We start from the raw sequence: 19108 nt of genomic DNA, 5'->3' as shown, positions 1-19108 counted from the left end.
GTTCATTAGAAATGGATCATAGAGTTAAACCTAAGAACTAAAACTACAATACTTCTAGAAGAAAATGTAGGAGAAAAATATCCATAATTCTCAAAGACAGACAGATGCAAAAGACCAGGAGAACTCCGGGTTTGCAGGTAGGGGCTTCAGTCTACAAAAGATAGGCTTCTTGTTGGCCTGTCTGGGGGATGGTGGGAGAGGGTTTCAATTATTTTGCTGAATGGGATTCTCTAGAAATGGTCAGATAACCATGGGGTGAGTGTAATTCTGCCACAATGTATCTGTTACTAGGGATATCATGCAGAGTAGCAAATGAACCTGATATAATGGGATATGTGGATAAATAACTTAAATATTGAAAAATCTGTACCATGGATGGTAACCCTTATGAGTAAAAATGATTATAGTCCCATATACAGATTGTATCAATTAATTAAAATGCTTATCAAGTATCTTCCTGTGTGTTAGGACATAGGGTAACTACAGTTAAGTGGGAGAGAGAGAATTAAAGAGGCAATGAAAACACAGTAGGGCAGCTTCTAGGGCAGTGGGGCTGGAGACACCTAACCCACACTAAGGGGTGTTGGGGAAGGCTTTCTGTAGGAAGTGCCATCTATGTAGGAATCCAAGGCAAAGAGGCAGTGCATATAAAGACCTGGAAATGATCTTAAAATGCACAGTCTGCATAGGAATGAAGTTATTTTGTTACAGCATGTAATCCGAGAAGGAAAGAGATGCATTTGAATTTTATCCCACAGGTACTGGGAAAACCGCTTAATGGAGCCTGACTCTGGTGTCAAACCAACCCAAGTCTGCTTCCCACCTGTCGGCTACTGACGGGTCCTCTGAAAAGCATGTCGACTCCTTAAGTAAGCGGAGACACAAAAAATGACGTGTGCCTTTCAGGGTACTGGGAGACAGAACCGAGCTAACAAAGGCCTCGTGTTTAGAAAATGCACGTGAGCTACCATGACACTATCGTCATCGCTGACACCTTCACCATCCTCAGAGGAATCCTGAGATCCTGTGCTCTCTCCATTTCGGGGGAGCTGAAAACCCACCAAGAGTGAGACAAAAGGCAGACCAAGGTGCGGGGGACGCAGCGGTCTTCCTGGTGACAGAGTGGCCAGAAGAGCAACAACCACTCTTGCAAGGCTTCTGCTCCCTGGTCACCCCTGCAGAGCAAACACCCGCAACACCTAAAACCGGAAAAGACCAGGGAGCCCTGGATCAGGAAGAGAGCCACCGGAAGTCAGAGAACGCATGCTTCTTCATTCTGGCATGGCCAGTCCAAGAAGAGAAGCAGCTCGGGGGACGGTGCTCCATGCTCACAGTCCTTTGCCCAAATGCCCAGAACCTTTATCCGCCAGGGGCACCCAGCAGGCAGGAGTGGGAAGGAAGCCAGTCCCCACCAGCACCTGCTGGAGACCAGGCACACTGGATGCTCCCTGTTGTGGCCACTTTGGGGGGAGGTGACAGGGAGGTATATGACAATGACTACAAGGAGGGGCTCTGAGCAGCACAGACTCGGTTCAAAGACTGCCGCACCATCAGCTCTGTGGCTTTGGGCTCACACCTTCACCTCTCTGTGCCCGTTTCCTGATCAGTAAAGCAGACATAAACACGTTCTGGAGACTGAATCAAGGACAGTAGGTGAACTGCTCAACTTGGTGGCCTGTGCACGCTCCCAGACATCTCTGCCGTCGTCTCACTATCCTTCCACCTTCCCACGGCACCTCTCTTATTAATCATTTATACGGGTGTCCGGATGTCCACGGGAGCCTCTCTCTATTACTTTCTTTGTCGTTAGCCCTGACGACACGTTCGCCCACTCATATGTCTTCCCAATTAACAAACTGCATTTGCCTCCCAGGACTCTCATGGAAGAGGGGCTCCTGAGCCATTTCCTGAGCCCCACAGACTGCTGCGTGTCGGCTGGCTCATCCGCCGGGTCCGGGGCTTGTTTTCGGATGGGCTGCGATGGCCTGCTGCCTCTCAGTGCTGGCGGTCCTCAGCCCCTCCTTGGCAGCCCTCTCCATGTCGAGATGGCAGATGTGTCTGTGTTTGCTCACTAGCTGCCAGAAGCCGGCGGTGACACTTAACTGTTCCCCTGTTTCTTCTCCTTTCTGTCCCCGTCCCCGAGTGTCAAGAACGTGGCTCTGAAGAACCCATGGAGTCAGTCCTGAAGTGGTTCCCCTGGGAAAGGCGTCCTGAGACTCACCGCTCCTCACCCTGCAGGTGATGGGACTCAGCAGGAACCCGCGTCTGTTTCAGTCCTTGGTCTACCAGCACCTGCTCTCCTCTTCCTTTCGCTATTTTTCTCAAAGCCTATCAAGATACTTCAAGGCCAACACCCTCAAAACTCCAGGTGGGTCAAAGACTTAAGGAAACACACATTTGAAATCAGCTTCCTGCTGACTGAGGTCTCACTAGCAGAGGACTTGTTCAGTCTGCATCGTTATAGGCAAGTTAGATAGGTTCAGGGCCCTCAGTTGCTGTGATCAGATGCCTAGGACTTTAGGACTCTGGTGTCCCAATACCCACTGGCCAACCACAGTCTCTGAAGTTACAGAGTGACTCTAAATGTTCTGACTTTGGCAAGAAAGCAACACGCAGACATAACAACAGCCAAATCAAGCAGTACCGCTCATTACATTACATTACATTAGATGTAATGATCTAATGTGATAATGCAATCTTGGGAATCTTAAAAAAAAGTCTGAGGCACAAGACAAACTTCCCAGGTCACGATGTCACCCCTCAACACTTCCCTAACTCCCCTCTTGATTCAGAGCTTCCTTCATTTTTCACAACTTCTAAAATTAACGTAGGAGTTCCTATGGCTGCCTTTGGAGAGCAGCCCTGGCTAGCTCTGGCAGAGGCCATAAGCTGAGCAGCAGGTGACTCCTATAATCCGTCCCTTTCCTAAAGGTGCCCTTCCTACCCTCTGGCTTGGAAGCAGGCAGGGGAGTGGGGGCGGGGGTGGCTGCAGTGGCAGGACATGGTCTGTTTCCTGGTTGCTTTTCCTGTGCTGCACCCCAGTGCCAGGAGGGGTACACAACCCGGCCCCCCCCCCCCCCCCCTGTCATTTTGCTGATTTGTTTATTATCTAGAGTTCATCTCTGGCAAAGTTCCAGCTGGGGATTATATAAGTCTTTGAAGATGAGTAACGGTGATCTGGCTTCTCCTACTTAATAACAATTCCTCCACGGGGGTTCAAGATGACTCACAGGGTTGTCACAGGAGAGCTGCAAGCAGGTGCTTAAGGAGATGCCAGAAGCTGAAATTAGTCTACATGGTCACTTCTGGGGGCAGGTGGGGTAGGTGGGTGGATTTGACTCAAAGCATAATCCAGAGCTCAGAGCACAATGAACCAGCCAGGCCCCGCACTGACTGCTAGAAGTAGCCTCCCAGGGAGCACGTGGGACATGAGGGCTCCCCGTACAGAATGTGTCCCACGCTGCAAATGGGTAAAGTCTGGAAGGCTAATGTCACATGCACCGTGGGTGCTGCCAGGGGACAACCTGTTAGAGCCCGAGGTTTTTATCAGTGACACTCTGCTGCCTTACTGAAAGGGAAGCATCCGACTCAAGTGAGAGGTGGTGGGGCCCTCAGGGACTTCAGCCCAAGCAGTGTGGGTGCGTGAGGCTCCCTGGGCAGTGTGGACCCCCGCAGGAGAAAGAAGCTTGCACAGACTGGGGTTATCACCAGCGTCTTGAGTGGCTTCCTTTGTACGACCTGGTCAGCCTCAGACCCTGGACGGTGGCCAATCTGCCAGAGCTGGCTCTGCAGATGCTGAACGAGGGAAGGAGCAGAGGGAAAGATCTAAGTGGCTGCCATCTGGTGACCTGAAGCTGAGTGGCTACAACAAGTGATGACAAAGGAAACACCTTCCAGCCGCCTAGACCAGCCTCTAACAGCTGGGAAGGAACAGCACAGACACCGTGTGGGTAGCTCCCACTCGGACAGGGGCCTCAAGCAGCCTGAGAGGTGAAAATGGGGTCTATAAATAGCCCTGCCTCAGGAGGCTCTATAAACAGAGTCCTGCCACGCTGCGGTCCCAGGGGATCCAGGCAGGTTCTGGGCAGGCAGGGAATACGGGGAGCTCTCAGGGCCACGCTCCCCAGTTGTGGGCACTGGCAGGAGTCCTGAGCCCCAGCGAGGCCTCTATGCAGGCCGCCGCCACACGCCCACGTGGCTGGCCACTGACTTTATACACTTTGCCCAGGAATCACGCCTCACTTTTTCTAGGCCTGGGATGACACTGGCAGGGCAGGGAACAGAGGCTTAATTGTTCTAGCTCTGTCGCGCTTCTCCTTTAGGAGGCAAAGACTGCCCCAAACCTCAAGGCAAGATACACGAGGCAGCCAAGGCAAGGGGAGGCGGGGGTGGGGGTGGGCGAGGAAGAGCTGGCTCAAAGCTGCGGCCAACTGCTGAAGACAGTTACCTCTGGCTGTGTCCAGCAGAGGTCGAGGAGGGGCCACCTGGCTTTCTTGATGCCTCTTCACTCCCCTCCTGCAGAGTAATAGCTCCTATCTCTAAGGGCTTTCCTACCCATCTGCCCTTGACCTCCTAAAGGTCAGATGGGATCACGAACACAAGGACGGAGTCCCTACCTCTCCCCAGTCTTCATGTCTACTTCTGAGCAGCTCCTGCAGAGGGTCGCTCACTAGGACCTCTGCAGGCATCCTGGTTCTTCCCTTCTAGGGCCTTGAACCCCCACATGGCCTGGGCCTTCCTTAAGGCTGTGGATGAACTTCTCATACAGTGATAACAGCCAAGGCTTTCTAAGAAAGCCTCCTAAAAATGCTCCTACATCTTCAAAACAGGAATGCTAAGCCTTTAAAAATCAAATTCAGCATTCCAACACAAAGAGGACTATGGATACCCTGCAAACAGAATCATGTAGTTGGAGGGTTATGGAGAGGTACCTGCAGTCACAAATCCAGTAATACTGGCCTTTCACAGAAGATGCTGAGGATCTGTGGATCCCTCAATCCCACGGCCTTTTCCAGAATCTCCATTGTACCTCTTACTCCCAGCAGGCAGCTCATCAGAAGTGTTTATTTTTAAAGTAATGATCACTTGGTACAGAGGCTGGGTGCTCGGGGAAGGGGCCTCAATCTTACACTGGTTCTGATGAAATCAGTGTTTCCAGCAGGATGGGTTATGCAACTTGCTTTTAGAAACCATTTCAGCCTGTAACCTGATTACAATCTGGGCTGTACTTTTTCTACAGTGCCATCTAATAATGGAGGTTTTTTTTTCTTTTTTTGGGTGGTGCTGAGGATTTGAACCGAGGGCCTTAGTGCTTACAAGGCAAGCACTCTACCAACTGAACTATATCTCCAGCCCATAATGGAAGTTTTTAAGCATATACTTCTCCGAAACATAAAACATCATTTAAAAGCCAGTTCCAGGAGAACTGCTAAAGTACGTCATTTAGACATCTGCTTAGAAGTGGTGTCTGCTGGTCAGAGGGACAGGAATGCAGGCAGTCTGATTTAGCAGTGGAAGAAGGAGAGTTCTGCACCATTAGGAGCAGGGAAGGGTGACCCCAGGAGAAGACCAGGTCTCTCTGAGAATGCCTGGCTGCATCTCTTGGATCTTTAAAAAGGAATAAAGAAGAACAGAGTCTAATTTCCTAAAGCTGTCAGGAAGGCTGGGAGAAGTGGAAGCTATGAAAGATGGTTTGGGTCTCTGCACTGGTCCAAGATGACATCTGTTGAGGGCTTGGAGATGGGTGCATTCTTGAGGACAAGACTATCCTCTAAAGGTGGGGCATTCCTGTTGCTCAGAGGGCCATGAGGCCCTAAGAAGGCAGAATGCCCCACTACAGGAATGAGACAGGTCCTGACGGCAAGCTGGGTAGACTCTAGTGACCAGATCTGTCTGCTGGGTGTGGCATGGGGTAAACATCCCAAGCCAGGAGGAGGAAGGGGCAGATATCTTCACTTAAGGTCATTTTTCATGGAAGGAGACTTCCAAAAGTTGGCAGTCCAGCTTCAAAGATAAGAAAAACATCGGGGTGGTAGGTAGAAGCGAAGTCCAAGTGAGGAAAAGAGTTGTCTCAAACTTGACCATGCTCAATGGCCAATAGAAGGTAAAGACAGGAGCCCTGCTTAGCTAAACCAAGGAGGTCTCATGGCTCCATTTTCAAGGCTAGTCCAAGACTGGATAGGCCAGACTTTTCAAAATGGCAGCCTGGCATTAATGAAGTCCCAGAAAAGAATGTCTAAAAATGTGTATTGCTTAGCATCAACCTAGTTAAACTGTCCTTACAGAGCATCTCCTACAAACTCGCAGGAATAATTCCTGTAGAAGAAAAGGAAGGTCTCTCCACTGGCACTCAAAATGGGCCTGCTTTTCTTTCCCCATGTTGTAAGCCCTGAAATGCTATCAGAACTTTCTCACGTGTGCATTCATTCACACATGTTCAAGGCTGCATGTCTGTATGTTTATGCATGTGATCATGCCCTTTTGTAGTTCACAAATTGATGCTACAAGGGAAGGTCTGCTTCAGCTTTAGTTCTTTCTGTGGCCTGGTCTATAAATGAGAAGGACAAGTTCAGAAGCTGTGGTGCTGTAGGCTATAGAAATATCTACTCACAACCTGCTTGTATCTCAGGGGGAGTATTCAAAAGCATCATGGCACTGGCAGCAGCAAAGTCAGGATCTGGAAAAATCAACCAATAAATAACATTACTTACAGCGGGGCCGGTGTGTGTGTGTGTGTGTGTGTGTGTGTGTGTGTGTGTGTGTGTGTGTGTGTGTGTGTGTGTTCACTCCTGCAAGTTACAGTTTACAGGGGAAAAAAAAAAAAGAAATCTGGGAACTAGATGAGCTATCCCAAAGGTGACTTTCTTACCATTTGGATTTGAGAGGAAGAAAACGCATTCTAGGAGATTTATGGAGCATGTTGGTAGTTGTCCCCCCTCGTCAGAGGAGAACAGTCTCTTCTCATTTTGTGAATGCCGTCATTTGCACTGTGTGTTCCTCTAAGCTGCTGATCTATGCCTTCCCTCAGCCCTTACCCTGCAGTGCAGGAGCAGGAGAGTCGGTGACAATGGGAGTTCAGCCACGGGAATCTTTAGGAACTGGGGAAAGCTCACAGCATCAAGAGAAAGCGTTAAGTACACCGGCATCGTCTGAGATACAAACAAGACATTTGGTCATTTCCACTTGTCAGCAGAATGCAAGGGACAATTGACCAGGTTATGTATGTGGACAGCGGTGGTAGAGGCATTTAAAAAAAGGCACTTACAAAGAAAAATGTAAACTTCTGAGGTTGAAGGTGCAGTGTTTGCTTCTACATCTATTATTGCTTTTAATATGGGCCAAAAAAAAAAAAAAAAAAAAAATACTCCTCACTTCGTTGCTATAATTCTTAATAGGGTTCTGAATCCTTACCAATCCACCAGTTGACAGATGGCAGGTTACACAGAGACAGAGAAAAATATTATCCTTTTATAACTAAATTCATTTTCCTCTGAGAAACAGCAGCGCTGCTGCTATGGAAATGAAGGTCACCATGGCAACAGTAAACAACCCCCAAGAACGGTCACTGAATAGGCTGAAAAGAACATCTGCCCCAGCGCAGCGTCCCAGCTGCCCTGGGGCGAAATTCGCTAATAGTGCGGTGATGCCCCGTGACAGAGGCTGCCGCCTGTGCCCTGTCCAAATAAATGAAGTGTGCAATTGAAGTCGACATCAAAATGCCTGCCCTTGCAGATTACCGCCTCCGTGTCCGCTAAACCAGTGACTAATGATGGGGGAGATGGGTGGGAGGGGGGGGTCCGCGCTTGTCAGTTTTTGTACAAATTACATACCAAAAAATTCAATTTACTACTAATGGCTCCATGGCACTTTATTTTGGGTATTATGTGAGAAAATTACTTTTTTACTGTTTTAAAAAGTACATTTTTCATACTTTATATGTGCAGTTTAATTCCAAGGGAGGAATGCGATGCGGTATACAGCCCCACGAGCGATTAATAACACGGATGACGCTGGCTGCAGAAGACAAAGTCTCGAAGAGAAGTAAAGGGACTTGACTCTGGGCCTTTTTAAAACTCTGCCTGCAGGAGGCCTGTTAGTTACACTCCATAATGGAGTACAAGTTTATTTTAATAAGTATATTGTGTGAGAAACAGGTAAACGAACTTCGTTGGCAACTCCTAAGGTGAAATTCCTAAAGCAGTCGCCTTCCCGATTAAAAATACCCCCCCCAATACACATATGCAGAGAGACTGCCCAACTGGAAAGCACCGAGCCAGGCCTGCTCCCAGGCCTCCCTGCATCTCCCCACAGGGCCAGTTGAGGAAGCAGGACTCAGACTCTCAGCAGGGTTGCTGGCCCATGAGCTGTGAGGGACAAGCTCTGGGCTTCTTCCTCCTCCTCCTCCCTTCAGGAAGGAGCCAAGAAAACAAGGTGTTTCTTCTCACCAAACCATGGTTCTGCGCCATCTCTGGGAATTCGAATGGGACAGGTGACCTGCAACTGGCTTGACTAGATGGCCCCACCTCCCCAGGTGACCAGGAAGTTCCCTGGCTAAGAGGAAATGCATTGAGAAGTCAGGAGCCTCTCCTATGTATTTTGCTAGCAAATGAAAGCTCTGTATTCTTCAAAAACACACTGGACCATGGGAGGAAGCCTGAGGGCCACAGATTAACAGATGTCACAATGAAAGAAAGAGAAAGAGAAGCTTCGAGGAAGAGTACTATCAACACAGGATTTCTGGAGAACAGAAGCTCGGGGAGCCCCTCAGACCCATACCACAACCCCCTATGTGGCCCATATCACCCAAGCCACGCCAAACAGACACACAAAGCACAGGCTGCTGAGAGATAAGCTCCATCTTTCCTTCTAACCGGACTCGCCACGCCCCATGGCTCCACAGAGAACAAAGCTGATGCCGCCATGATACTTGGGCCAGTCTCCAGGCACTCTGGGTGAGTGTACCACACCGTCTTCTCATGGTCTCGTTCATGGTGCTTTCCTATGACCCCACCTTCTCCTCTGAAAGACCCAAGTCCTAGGAAGCCTGATGCAGAGAGTGGAAGGAGGGCAAGCCATGGGAATCTCCCCTGGGACATCCTGGCACACAAATTGGCAAACAAGAATTGCATGTGGTGTGTGATCACGCACGCCTACCCTACAGTGACAGCCCTTCCACAGGGGGTTACAGTGAGTGCGATTCTTTAAAAAGAATCAGTTTTATTGAGTGATGATTTAGATCAATAAAATACACCCATTTCAAATGTATAGTTAAGAATTCTTAGAAATTTTATACCACCAGAATCAAGATGAAGAGTGCAACAAAGAGACACATTTCCATCATACCCAAAAGTTTCTGGTACCCCACTACAAACACCTATCCCTGCCTTAGGCAAACCACTATTTTGCTGTTATCAACCTATGATATGATGTCAGTAGTTCATTTTTTACAATTATCATTGGATAGTATTCCAATGAATGGACATACCACAGTTGGTTTATCCAGTCACTTGTAGATTGACATTTGACTTGTTTCCAAATGTAGACATTATCTTAAAAAGCTGCTATGAGCTTCTGTACCAGGCTTCCAGGACATGCTTTCATTTTTCTTGAGTAACTGCTACAAAACTATGCTTACAGAGAATTGCTAAACCATTCTCCAATGGTTTATCTCACAGTGTGTGAAATAAGAGGTTATAGTTGTTCCATAGTTTTGCTGACACTTGAAATTGTCAATCTTTCAAAATTTTCACCATCTAGTGACTGTACTGTACTGTATTTAACTGGTTGTCATTTGTATTTCCCTACAAACAAGTTATGTTGAGCATCTTTTATGTGCTTAGCCATCATTTGTGTATCTTCTTACAGGAAAAGTTGGCTCGAGTCTTATGTCTTTTTTTTTTTTTTATGTCTGTTTTTTAAACTGGGTTGTTTGATTTAATATTCAGCTGCAAGGTTTCTTCAAATATTCTGTGTGTGTGTGTGTATGTGGATATATATATATATATATATATATATATATTTGGAATTCATATAAATATTCATTTGTGGCTTATTCAGTTTCTCAATAGTACATTTGAGTAAGCAGAAACCTTTAATACTTAATGAAGTTCAATTTACCAATTTGTTCTTTTTTTTTAAAATTTTTTGATGGACCTTTATTTTCTTTATTTGTATGCAGTGCTGAGAATTGAACCCAGGGCCTCACACATGCTAGGCAAGCGCTCTACCACTGAGCCACAACCCCAGCCCTCCAGTTTGTTCTTTTACAGCTTAACATTTTTGTGTCTTCACGAAGGAATCATAGCCTACCTCAAGATTGCAAAGTCTGCTTTTGCTAAGTGACATCTTTTGTTTTCATTCGTTAGTGTACTTAATATAATGTTATCTGGGTTCAATACCCACAATTACAGGTGAATGAAAATGGAAGTAATCAACAGACCTCTTTCCTCATCTAGGAAGCTAAGCACGGATCTCCTAGATTTGTTCAGGTCAATACCAGAAGGCCTTTCTTGGGCTCCTTGTGTGACACACCTGTACCCTTGTCCCACCCTGACACCCTCTGTGTGCAGTAGTCCTCAGAGTGACAATCTCCCTTCTCTCCTACCCAAAGAGTTGCTACAATGTCTATTCTTACACATTATGAAAAGGCCTAAGTTTCTCCTCATTACTTTCATGATCATGAAAGTAATGCCCATTAAACATAAATAAATATATTCCAGGTGGATATTATTTGAGAAATAAATGCCTTCTCCATGGACCCACTTCCAGACTTATATTTTCTTCTATATATGTCCAAAAATTGTCTGTGTAAAAACAAGCATTTCTGTATATTCACTGGAATACCAACATACATACATTTACTCTGAGGCACACAAATTTATTTTTTAGAAAACAGGTTTACCCGCTAGCTATGGTTTTGCTAAGCTTTCAGTTTCCCATCATTTGAAATTCCTGAATGGACAATCCCAGAAGTAAATAATTCATGTCTTTTATTACAGTACATTTGTTATAATTATTCCATTTTGCTTTTAGCTATTGTTGTTAATATTTTACAGTGATTAACTTATAAATTAAGCTTTGTCACAGGTATGTTTTGGGAAAAAACCCAAAAAAAAAAAACAGTAGATATAGGGGCCAGTACATCTCTGATTTTAGTCATCTATTCAGGGTCATGATCCCTTGAGATTAAGGGGGAAAATAGTTTTCTGAAATTTCTTTAAAATTATTTTCATTTAAGCTGGGCACAGTGGCACACGCCTGTAATCCCCATGACTTGGGAGGCTGAGGAAGGAGGATCACAAGTCTTAAGCCAGCCTCAGCAACCAATTGAGAACCTAAGCAACTTAGTGAGACCCTGTCCACCCCACCCCCCAAAAAAAAAGAGAGAGAAAGAAAGAAAGGGAAAGAGAGAGGTGTTTGTGTTGCAAGGGCGGGCAGTGCTGGGGATGTGGCTCAGTTCAAGTCCTACTATAAGAAGCCCTCCCCCCCCCATTTGATAACAAATGTTGGCAAACCTTTCGTATTATTATAACCATTTAAAGTTTTTCTAGGGTGACGCTTTGTGGACAAAAACACACCATGCTTTTGTGTGAACATTCTCTTTTCTTTAGATGATAGATTTACCAAAAGGCAGAAACAAAAATTTGAACTGACAGTGGAACCTGGGCCCAAGGACACTGCACCTCCACAGACTAGGGCCCTGAAGACATGGCCTCTGCCCAGGCCTTCCAGCTGCTTCCTTCAGCCTCTCCTACGAAGACTGGCATGTCTCCAGTGGTTCCGTCCTCTGCCCTCCACTGCCTCTCTCTCTGGGGCTCAGCCTCATGCCCACCTTGGGTCATAAGCTATTTTCATGAGCATAATCTGGGTCTTCCTGAAACCTCTCTGATCAGGACAGCCTAGTGGAGGTTTTCCCTTGGGGTAGCAGAGGTACCTCCTGGGAGAAGCCCCATTTTTGGTAGAATGCTTTAACAGAGGACACTTGTTTTGCAGCTTTTGGGCAGGAGGCATTTCGGGACAGGGGAGCGTGTTTGGGGATGAGGGCTGCTTCTGCCGCGCAGACATGGCGGCTGATTCCCAAGGACTCATCCATCTAGGGGAGGGCAGCGATGGACTGAAGGGTTGTCCCTGGGCATAAAGGGTGGTCCACTAGCCACCTTTCCAGATGGTTCAATCTGGTTTCAGATCAGAAAAGAGGAAGTGCTTTGCCCAGGAGCTCTTTCTAGGAATGAAGATCCACTTGGCAGGAGTGTCCTCTGTGTTGTATTCTGGGGAGCCAGAGTGGGGCCCAGGGGTGCAGGAGAATAAGGAAGCATTGCCCCTCTCATCTTGGATAGGTGGTTCCTCCCAGCAGTACTCAACTTGGCACCCTAGTCCCGGAAGCCAAGTCACTTCCTCTGGGTTGATTTAGTATAACATGCAGCATGCTGTCATGGGTACTTAATAGAGCCACGACCATCATCAACGCTGAGCCAATCTCAAATCCTGTATTAAGAAATTCCTCTGCTCATGCTTCAGTGACAATGTCCCTTCTCCCCTGGACTGGTTCCCAGTGGCCCATTTCAATTTTCATCTTTAATGCAGTTGTCTTATCACATTGCCTCTTCCCTGGAGTACAAGACTGAAAAACAGCCGTACCCTTTAAAGATGTTTCCAAATCCTCTCCTCTTCAATGTACGCACACAACGATAATATGCGACAGTGAGAGAAGCAGGTGACCAAGTTTCCAGAATCGATGATTCAGCTATTTGGATTAAGAAAAATATTCAGCCTCATTTCCCCCACGTGTGGAAATGGTTCTTTAGTAAAGGAGGAGGCTTTTCCTCTTTGTGTAGGATGAGAAAAACGCTAGACTAGTCAGGAGGATTTGGGGTTCAAGTTCCGCATCTGCTAATTAACATCAGACTTTCATTTTGCTGGGCCTGAGTTCACTCCTTCTAAAAGGGCGCCAGATTTGAGAGGGGCCAGATTGGTTTTTCGTTTCCTTCCATAACTCTAAAGTTCCTTGACTATTTCTTCCCTTTCTAATTTGTGGCTGCCAGGATTAGGGACTCCAAGGGGCACCTACCAAATGGGTCATCTGCTCCAGGGCCTCCAGAGGCAGCTAACACTCTTACTAAGGTTGGGAGAATACACTCCTGTCCCTGGAAAGCTGAGGCCCGTCACCATGGGCACCTGTAGATCCACTTCAGAGCAATCCATCCAGGTTGGCACAGGTATTTTGTGGGTTCTTGGTGTGACTTCTGTCTGCATTCACTCTGGGATTTTGTACCAGAGAGAAATGACACAAACTAAGAATAGGAAAGCCAGCAGGAAGTCCCTGGTTTAATTTTCACAGACCTGTCTCAAAAAATGTGAGCAATGTCCTTGGCATTTGAGTTGACTGACTCAGCAAAATGATGACAACAGAACATTTCCCGTATGGAAGGCCCAGGAACGACAACTATTACTGCTCAGAAATCATTTAGTTTTCCATAGGAAAACTGTGTTTCTTTCTCTCTTTGCTCCCCTTTACATAGGAAGCATTGTACAGGATGATGAAATAACTGAATAAAAATGATTTCAGAAACAAAAGAATTAAATGACCATACACACTCAGACAGAAATTTTCAGATATAAGAATACAGGAACACTAAGCACATGCACTTGCTAAGATGCTCATGTTCTCTCCCACCATCTCCCCTAGCTAGTAGTACAGCTAGTAGGACAGCTCCTCCTTGCCCATAAGTTTGCTGCTGTGGCCCCAGTACCAGGTCCAGTGTTCAGAACCTAATGGGGTTCAGATAAGTAGCTACTGAATAAATGAATGGGTGGCTCATCCAATCTGCTGCTCAGCTGAATCTATCAGAAGCTCAGCACTAAGCTGGGAGAGATGTGTCTGATGACTTCAGGGTATAAGGTCAACCCCTAGGTGACACTGAGTATTTTTAAAAAATTGTTCAGGGAATTCTGATACATGGAAAGGTGAACAACCACCTTTAGTAGGACCAAATCAAGGATCTGTGAACACCACCCAAAGAAATCCATTGAGGAAAACAAGCACCCCTTGGAAATCCTTATCTTCTGTAATTTCACTAGATCTCTTTGCTTTGAAACATCTTTCTCCATTTTCTACAATTCTGTGTGAGAGTGACACATCTGAAAGTATTTGCTTAAAAATGATGAAAAAAAATACGAGTAACTTTTAGGACAAGAAACACACAAAACAAATAAGCTGCACATTTCCTGGGAACCTGAGTACACCCTGCTTGGCTTCTCTTATCATACACCTTATACCGAGTCACTGTTTCTCAACCAGAAGCAATTCTGCGCTCCCTCCCAGGGACCTATGGCAATGTCTGGAAACATTTTTTGATTGTCATGACTAAGTAGAAGGAGTTGCCCTTGGCATCTCATGGATAGAGTGGCCAGGGATGTTGCCCAGTGTTCTACAGGTGCAGGATAGTCTGCACCATCAAACACCATCCAGTCCTGATAAGCCTGTGCTACACTCATATCCATGTGCCACCGCTGGCAAAAGCAGCTCTTGGAGCCACTGTCTCCAACAGAACGCATCAAAAGAAAGCAGATACAACATTCGCCTTGTTGATGTCTTTAGTTTCACTCTTCTTTTTCGCAAGATCCCAAGGTGCAGGTTAAGACAGACAGAATATCTACACTCGCAGCTTTGAAGCCACTGTACCCTTTGGCTTCTGCTGCAATGAATCAAGACATCTCAGACAGCTGCCTCTGTCTTGCAGGAAGCAGAATAAGGAGGTGCTGTGAGCTCCAGTGATGTCATTGGCCACCAACACTCCATCTACCTCCCTGTGGCTGAAGGTTATGAGGATAGAAGTTGCTGAATGCGAGGAACAGCAGGGACAAAGTGGGAAGCGTGAGGCAGGACTCACCGCCACACGCCTGACAGGTCCTTGTCACAGCGAGACAGGGAGAGAGTGACACCATGGAGCCTGCAGACAAGCCTCAGGATGGCCTGAGTTCTAGGGAATAAAAGGCTCACACAAATAGATGCCAAGGTGTGAATTTAAATGTCATCTTCACGATGGGAGCTGGATTTAGAGAATACCAAAAATGGCCTGTCTACTCAAAAACATGAGTCAAAAGAACACTCAAAACTCTTGTTGCTCTGAAGACACCAGGCGAGTGAAAACCAACCACCAAGCTCGTGGGAACCAACAGTTGACTGTTGGACCAGAAAGATGACCGACGTCAAGCTGGGGGTGAGGGAGGACGTCACCCACGTGTGCAGCACTTTAGGTGTTATCAGGCTCCATTCTTTTGAGTTTCTCTCAGCTTAAGGACAGTGACTAGCAAACTCTAAACAAGGGTTTTACTAGCCTGAGAAGCAGCGTCACAATCGACTCTGCATATTAGGAATACCTTACAGTTCCCAACCAAGGGCATCTTTCTAACTCACATCAATGGGCCATTTATTACCCCCAACGCCATTTCCTGCAGGAAGAGATTCTGAGAAGGACATCCTGGAAGGGAAGCGCAGAACTCAAAGTGCTTCCTGGCTGGGAGTCAGATGCCCGGGCCTGTGGTCTCTGTAGATCTCGGAAAAGCCCCAAGTCTAACTCGGCACTGGGGTCGTGGTTGGGAGTTTCTCCCGGGCCTGCCTGAGGCTCGTCACTACTGCTGTTGCTTCTCTGCTGGAGCAGCACAGGAGCACAGGGACACTCCCCAGCCAGGTGCCTCCATGCTTCCATTTTCCTCCCGCAACAAGAAGTGCTTCGACTCTGATGTCTTCTGGGTCGTTAATTCTAATGTTTCATTTCTGGAGAGGTCCGTGTTACATGCTCATTTTTCTGAACTGCTGGCTTCAAAGTAAGTGGAAACCTCACCTCTAGCCCTGTGCTGAAGACAGTTACCCCAAGGCCCCTTAAACCTGGTACTCTGACTGCCTACCCTTTACCACCTTTGACGAGCTGATGGAAGTCTTTCTAGAAGCTACCTGGGAGTCAACTCAAAGGAACCATATGAGCTAGAACTAAAATTTTAGAACGTGAAGATCAGGGCAAAGGTGACAGGTGACCCAGAACAAGTTACGACTTTGCCCATGTGTCATGGGACAAGACTTTCATTTTAGAGGCAAGATTCTTCGGCTTAGTTCTCGTTGGCTCATTCGATGTGCTGTGTTGTGCTTCTCTTCGGTGGTTTTTGTTTTATGATGTTTTAACTTCTTGAAGGGGAGAGACTTATAGACCTCAGAAGTCCCTTGCCCTCTGCAGCTCACCCAGGTGCCTTCTCTGACTTCTGCCTCCTGGGCCGCCCCTCTCCGGGGATGCTGTAATTGAAAGCCAAGGACAGAGGGGGCACCTGGGGATGAGGCAGAGGAAAGTGAGGGACAGACTGAAGCCCTCCAGGCTCTGGAGTTCTTTGAAAACCTCCTGCTTTCTCCAGCCAGTGATACAGTCAAAGATCATCACCCGGGAGGGGACGGACACCAGGCCTGGGTGCACAAGAGCTTTCCCTGGGGCAGGAACAAGAAGAGCCCTGAGATGCTCAAAACCTGGCACCTCTTGTCCATGGGAGGAAGCAAGTGCCAAGCCCAGAAGGCAGAGTCAGAACCAGAGGGACACCAGAGACAGTGTCCCCAGAGGGGCAATCGAACCACCAGATGGATGGCAAAAAACTGGCAGGGAGCACTAGAGGCAGGGAGCGCTGGAGGCCTGGCAATACCCGATTTTTCAGCCACTCTCCCCGTCTCCAGCTGCTGGCCTGCCTTCTCAGGGCCAGCTTTCCCCACCCCTTACTTCTCGCCACCTACTGGAAGATCAGCCCCTGCCTGGTCCTCTACCCAGAGGCTCCTTCCTCTTCTGCAAAGGGCTGGGGTTGCTGGCAACCTGGCACCAGCTCTCCCTCGGCGACAGAGGTTCTCTGGTGGCCTGGCCCCTGCTGGGTGCAGCAGCGCCTGCGAGTGCTGACAACTGGATAATTCCACTTGCACTTCTTAGCTGTTTTCAACTGGGCATATGTGCAAAGCCCCTTTTCCAGGAGCCAAGAATCTACCTTGGAGTGACACTGGCAGGTGTGTGAGAGAAGGAAACCCAGCTCAGAACCCTGGCGTCAGTGCTCCGAGTCACGTCTCCTCCCAGAGGAAAAGTGACAAGATCACCCAAGAATTCACTATGGAAATCTGGTTGCTTAAATCCTGACTGGGTCATCTTACTGCAAGATCAGAAGGAAAGAGATCCAACCAACTCTCCTTCCTGATGCCCAACTGTGTGTGCCCATGTACACACGAACAGGCACACACCACCCCCAACACAACCATGCTTCCTCTGGTAAACAAGTCCTTTGAAAACCCATCTCCCCACTTTCTCCCTTGGAGACTGCGCCTTCAGTTACAAAGAGGAACCCAAGTAGAGGAAAGCATATTTCTCACCAGAGACTTGAGGATCCTTGGCTTCCTTCAGTCTGTGTCCACCACACTATAGACCCCACATGGCCCTAGGTATGATAGTAGTGCATTTCCCTTAAGGAGTGACACAGGATGCCTCTGTAACTCCTCCACTGTTCTTCCAGGATGAATTTGGGGCTGTTGACTCTAGCAACAGGACTATTGGTCATGAGCTCTGTGCAGGGCTCTATTTCACCTCTTAGACTTTTACTCTTTCTGGTCTAATCCTGCCTCCTGGAAGGTCCTGCTTCTTTTAGGGGCTACCTGGTAGTAAGGAGATCATAATAAGTGTCATTAATTCTGCTCTCATTGAATAGCGCATACTCCATCGGTTACAAAGAGACACTCACGGGTACCATGCAGTCTCACTGGTACCATGCATCATTCAAATTTTCATTAAGCTGTTAATGAGTAGTTCATTTTAGATACTGTTAAGTATGGAAATATTAAGTATGGAATATTACAGATTTAAGATTAAGGCTATAAATAAAGGTACCATGGAAAGAAAAGGATTAAGTTTTCTACCTGACAAGATCTAAGCACAACATTGTGCTGTTTGAAGAGAAATGAGAAGGAGTCCATCATACTGCCAATCCTGCAGGAGACTTCATTCCATCTTAGAAGTGGAAGATCCAGGAAGTCAATGGGCAGGAGTTGGGAATGCGTAGTTTGGGTTTAAGATTTGCCTAACCATAAAGCAATGAGCTGACCTTTTGGTAGGCAAATGGGAAATGGGTTCCGAAGACAGCCCCCACAGAAGTTTCCCAGGAGGGTGTTTGAGAAAGGCTGCAGCCTTAGAATAAGTATTTTGCATAAGGGATCTACTTTAAAGGATCCTTCTTTTTTGGATGTGTTTGATTTAGATGGAAGAGGAGGAGAGGGAGAAACAGAAGAAGACAGTGAAGATATTCTTACTTTTCAGATACACAGCATATGTGGGTTCTATGGACTGAATATCTATGCCCCCCAAATTCATGTGTTGACACTTAAACTCCCATGTGAAAGTGTTAGGCAGTGGGCCTTTGGGAGGTGACCAGGTCCTCTCAGGAGGGTGAAGTCCTCGTGATAGGATTACTATCTTTATAAAAGAGGCACCAGAAAGCAGCCTTGCCTCTTCCACCATGGCAGGATGTAGCAAGAAGGTGCCATCTATGAACCAGGACATGGGCCCCCAGCAGACATGGAATCTGCCAGAGACTTGATCTTGGACCTTATCAACTTCCAAAACTGTGAGAAATAAATTTCTGTTTATAAGCTAACAGTCTTGTGGAATTTCGCTAGAGCAGCCTGAATCAACCGGACAGCGGGTGAAACATTCAGAAGCGAAGCACCAGCACTGGGGAGCTTTCCCTGGAATAAAGTGCACCCAGGCAAGGAGGCGGGGCCTGAAAGAAGGTGAGTTCAGGCCAAACCTCTTCCTCTCACTGATGCCACGTGTTTGGACCAGAATTATAACTGCTGAGCCAAGGAAAAGGTTTTTCAGTTTGCATTTGGGGCACATTGTTTCTGGAAAAGCCAAGAGGGTTGGACGAACAGTAGGCAACAGGACAAAGAGACCCAGGCAGGAGGAAAGGTAACTTCAACCAAGGTGATAGTGTGGACAGGGGCTGCGGCAAGGACGCAAACACCTGGAGAGAGCTCTGCAGGCCAGCCTGGCCAGCTGGGGGCCAGGTTACTTCACCAGAGCAGCTGGGCTCGCTCTCTGAC

General features: G+C 47.2%; 1 protein-coding gene across 8 annotated transcripts in view; it reads right to left on the bottom strand.

Moving 5' to 3' along the window:
• FOXN3 (forkhead box N3) overlaps positions 1 to 19108 on the bottom strand; it is a 403349-nt gene that overhangs the window by 23220 nt on the left and 361021 nt on the right. For 6 of the 8 annotated variants that reach the window (XM_079129282.1, XM_079129283.1, XM_079129284.1 and 3 more), the window contains one exon: positions 6611 to 6676. The exons of 1 other annotated variant lie outside the window; for it this stretch is intronic. In XM_079129282.1, coding sequence (XP_078985408.1) covers positions 6611 to 6676 — 66 coding nt within the window. The remainder of the gene's footprint in view (positions 1 to 6610; positions 6677 to 19108) is intronic. One more of the 8 variants, XM_079129288.1, reaches the window with a different exon arrangement.

The sequence above is a fragment of the Sciurus vulgaris genome (genome assembly GCF_902686455.1).
Source record: "Sciurus vulgaris genome assembly, chromosome: 2".
Classification (NCBI taxonomy): Eukaryota; Metazoa; Chordata; class Mammalia; order Rodentia; family Sciuridae; genus Sciurus; species Sciurus vulgaris.
This window is presented reverse-complemented; position numbering and strand designations above follow the sequence as displayed.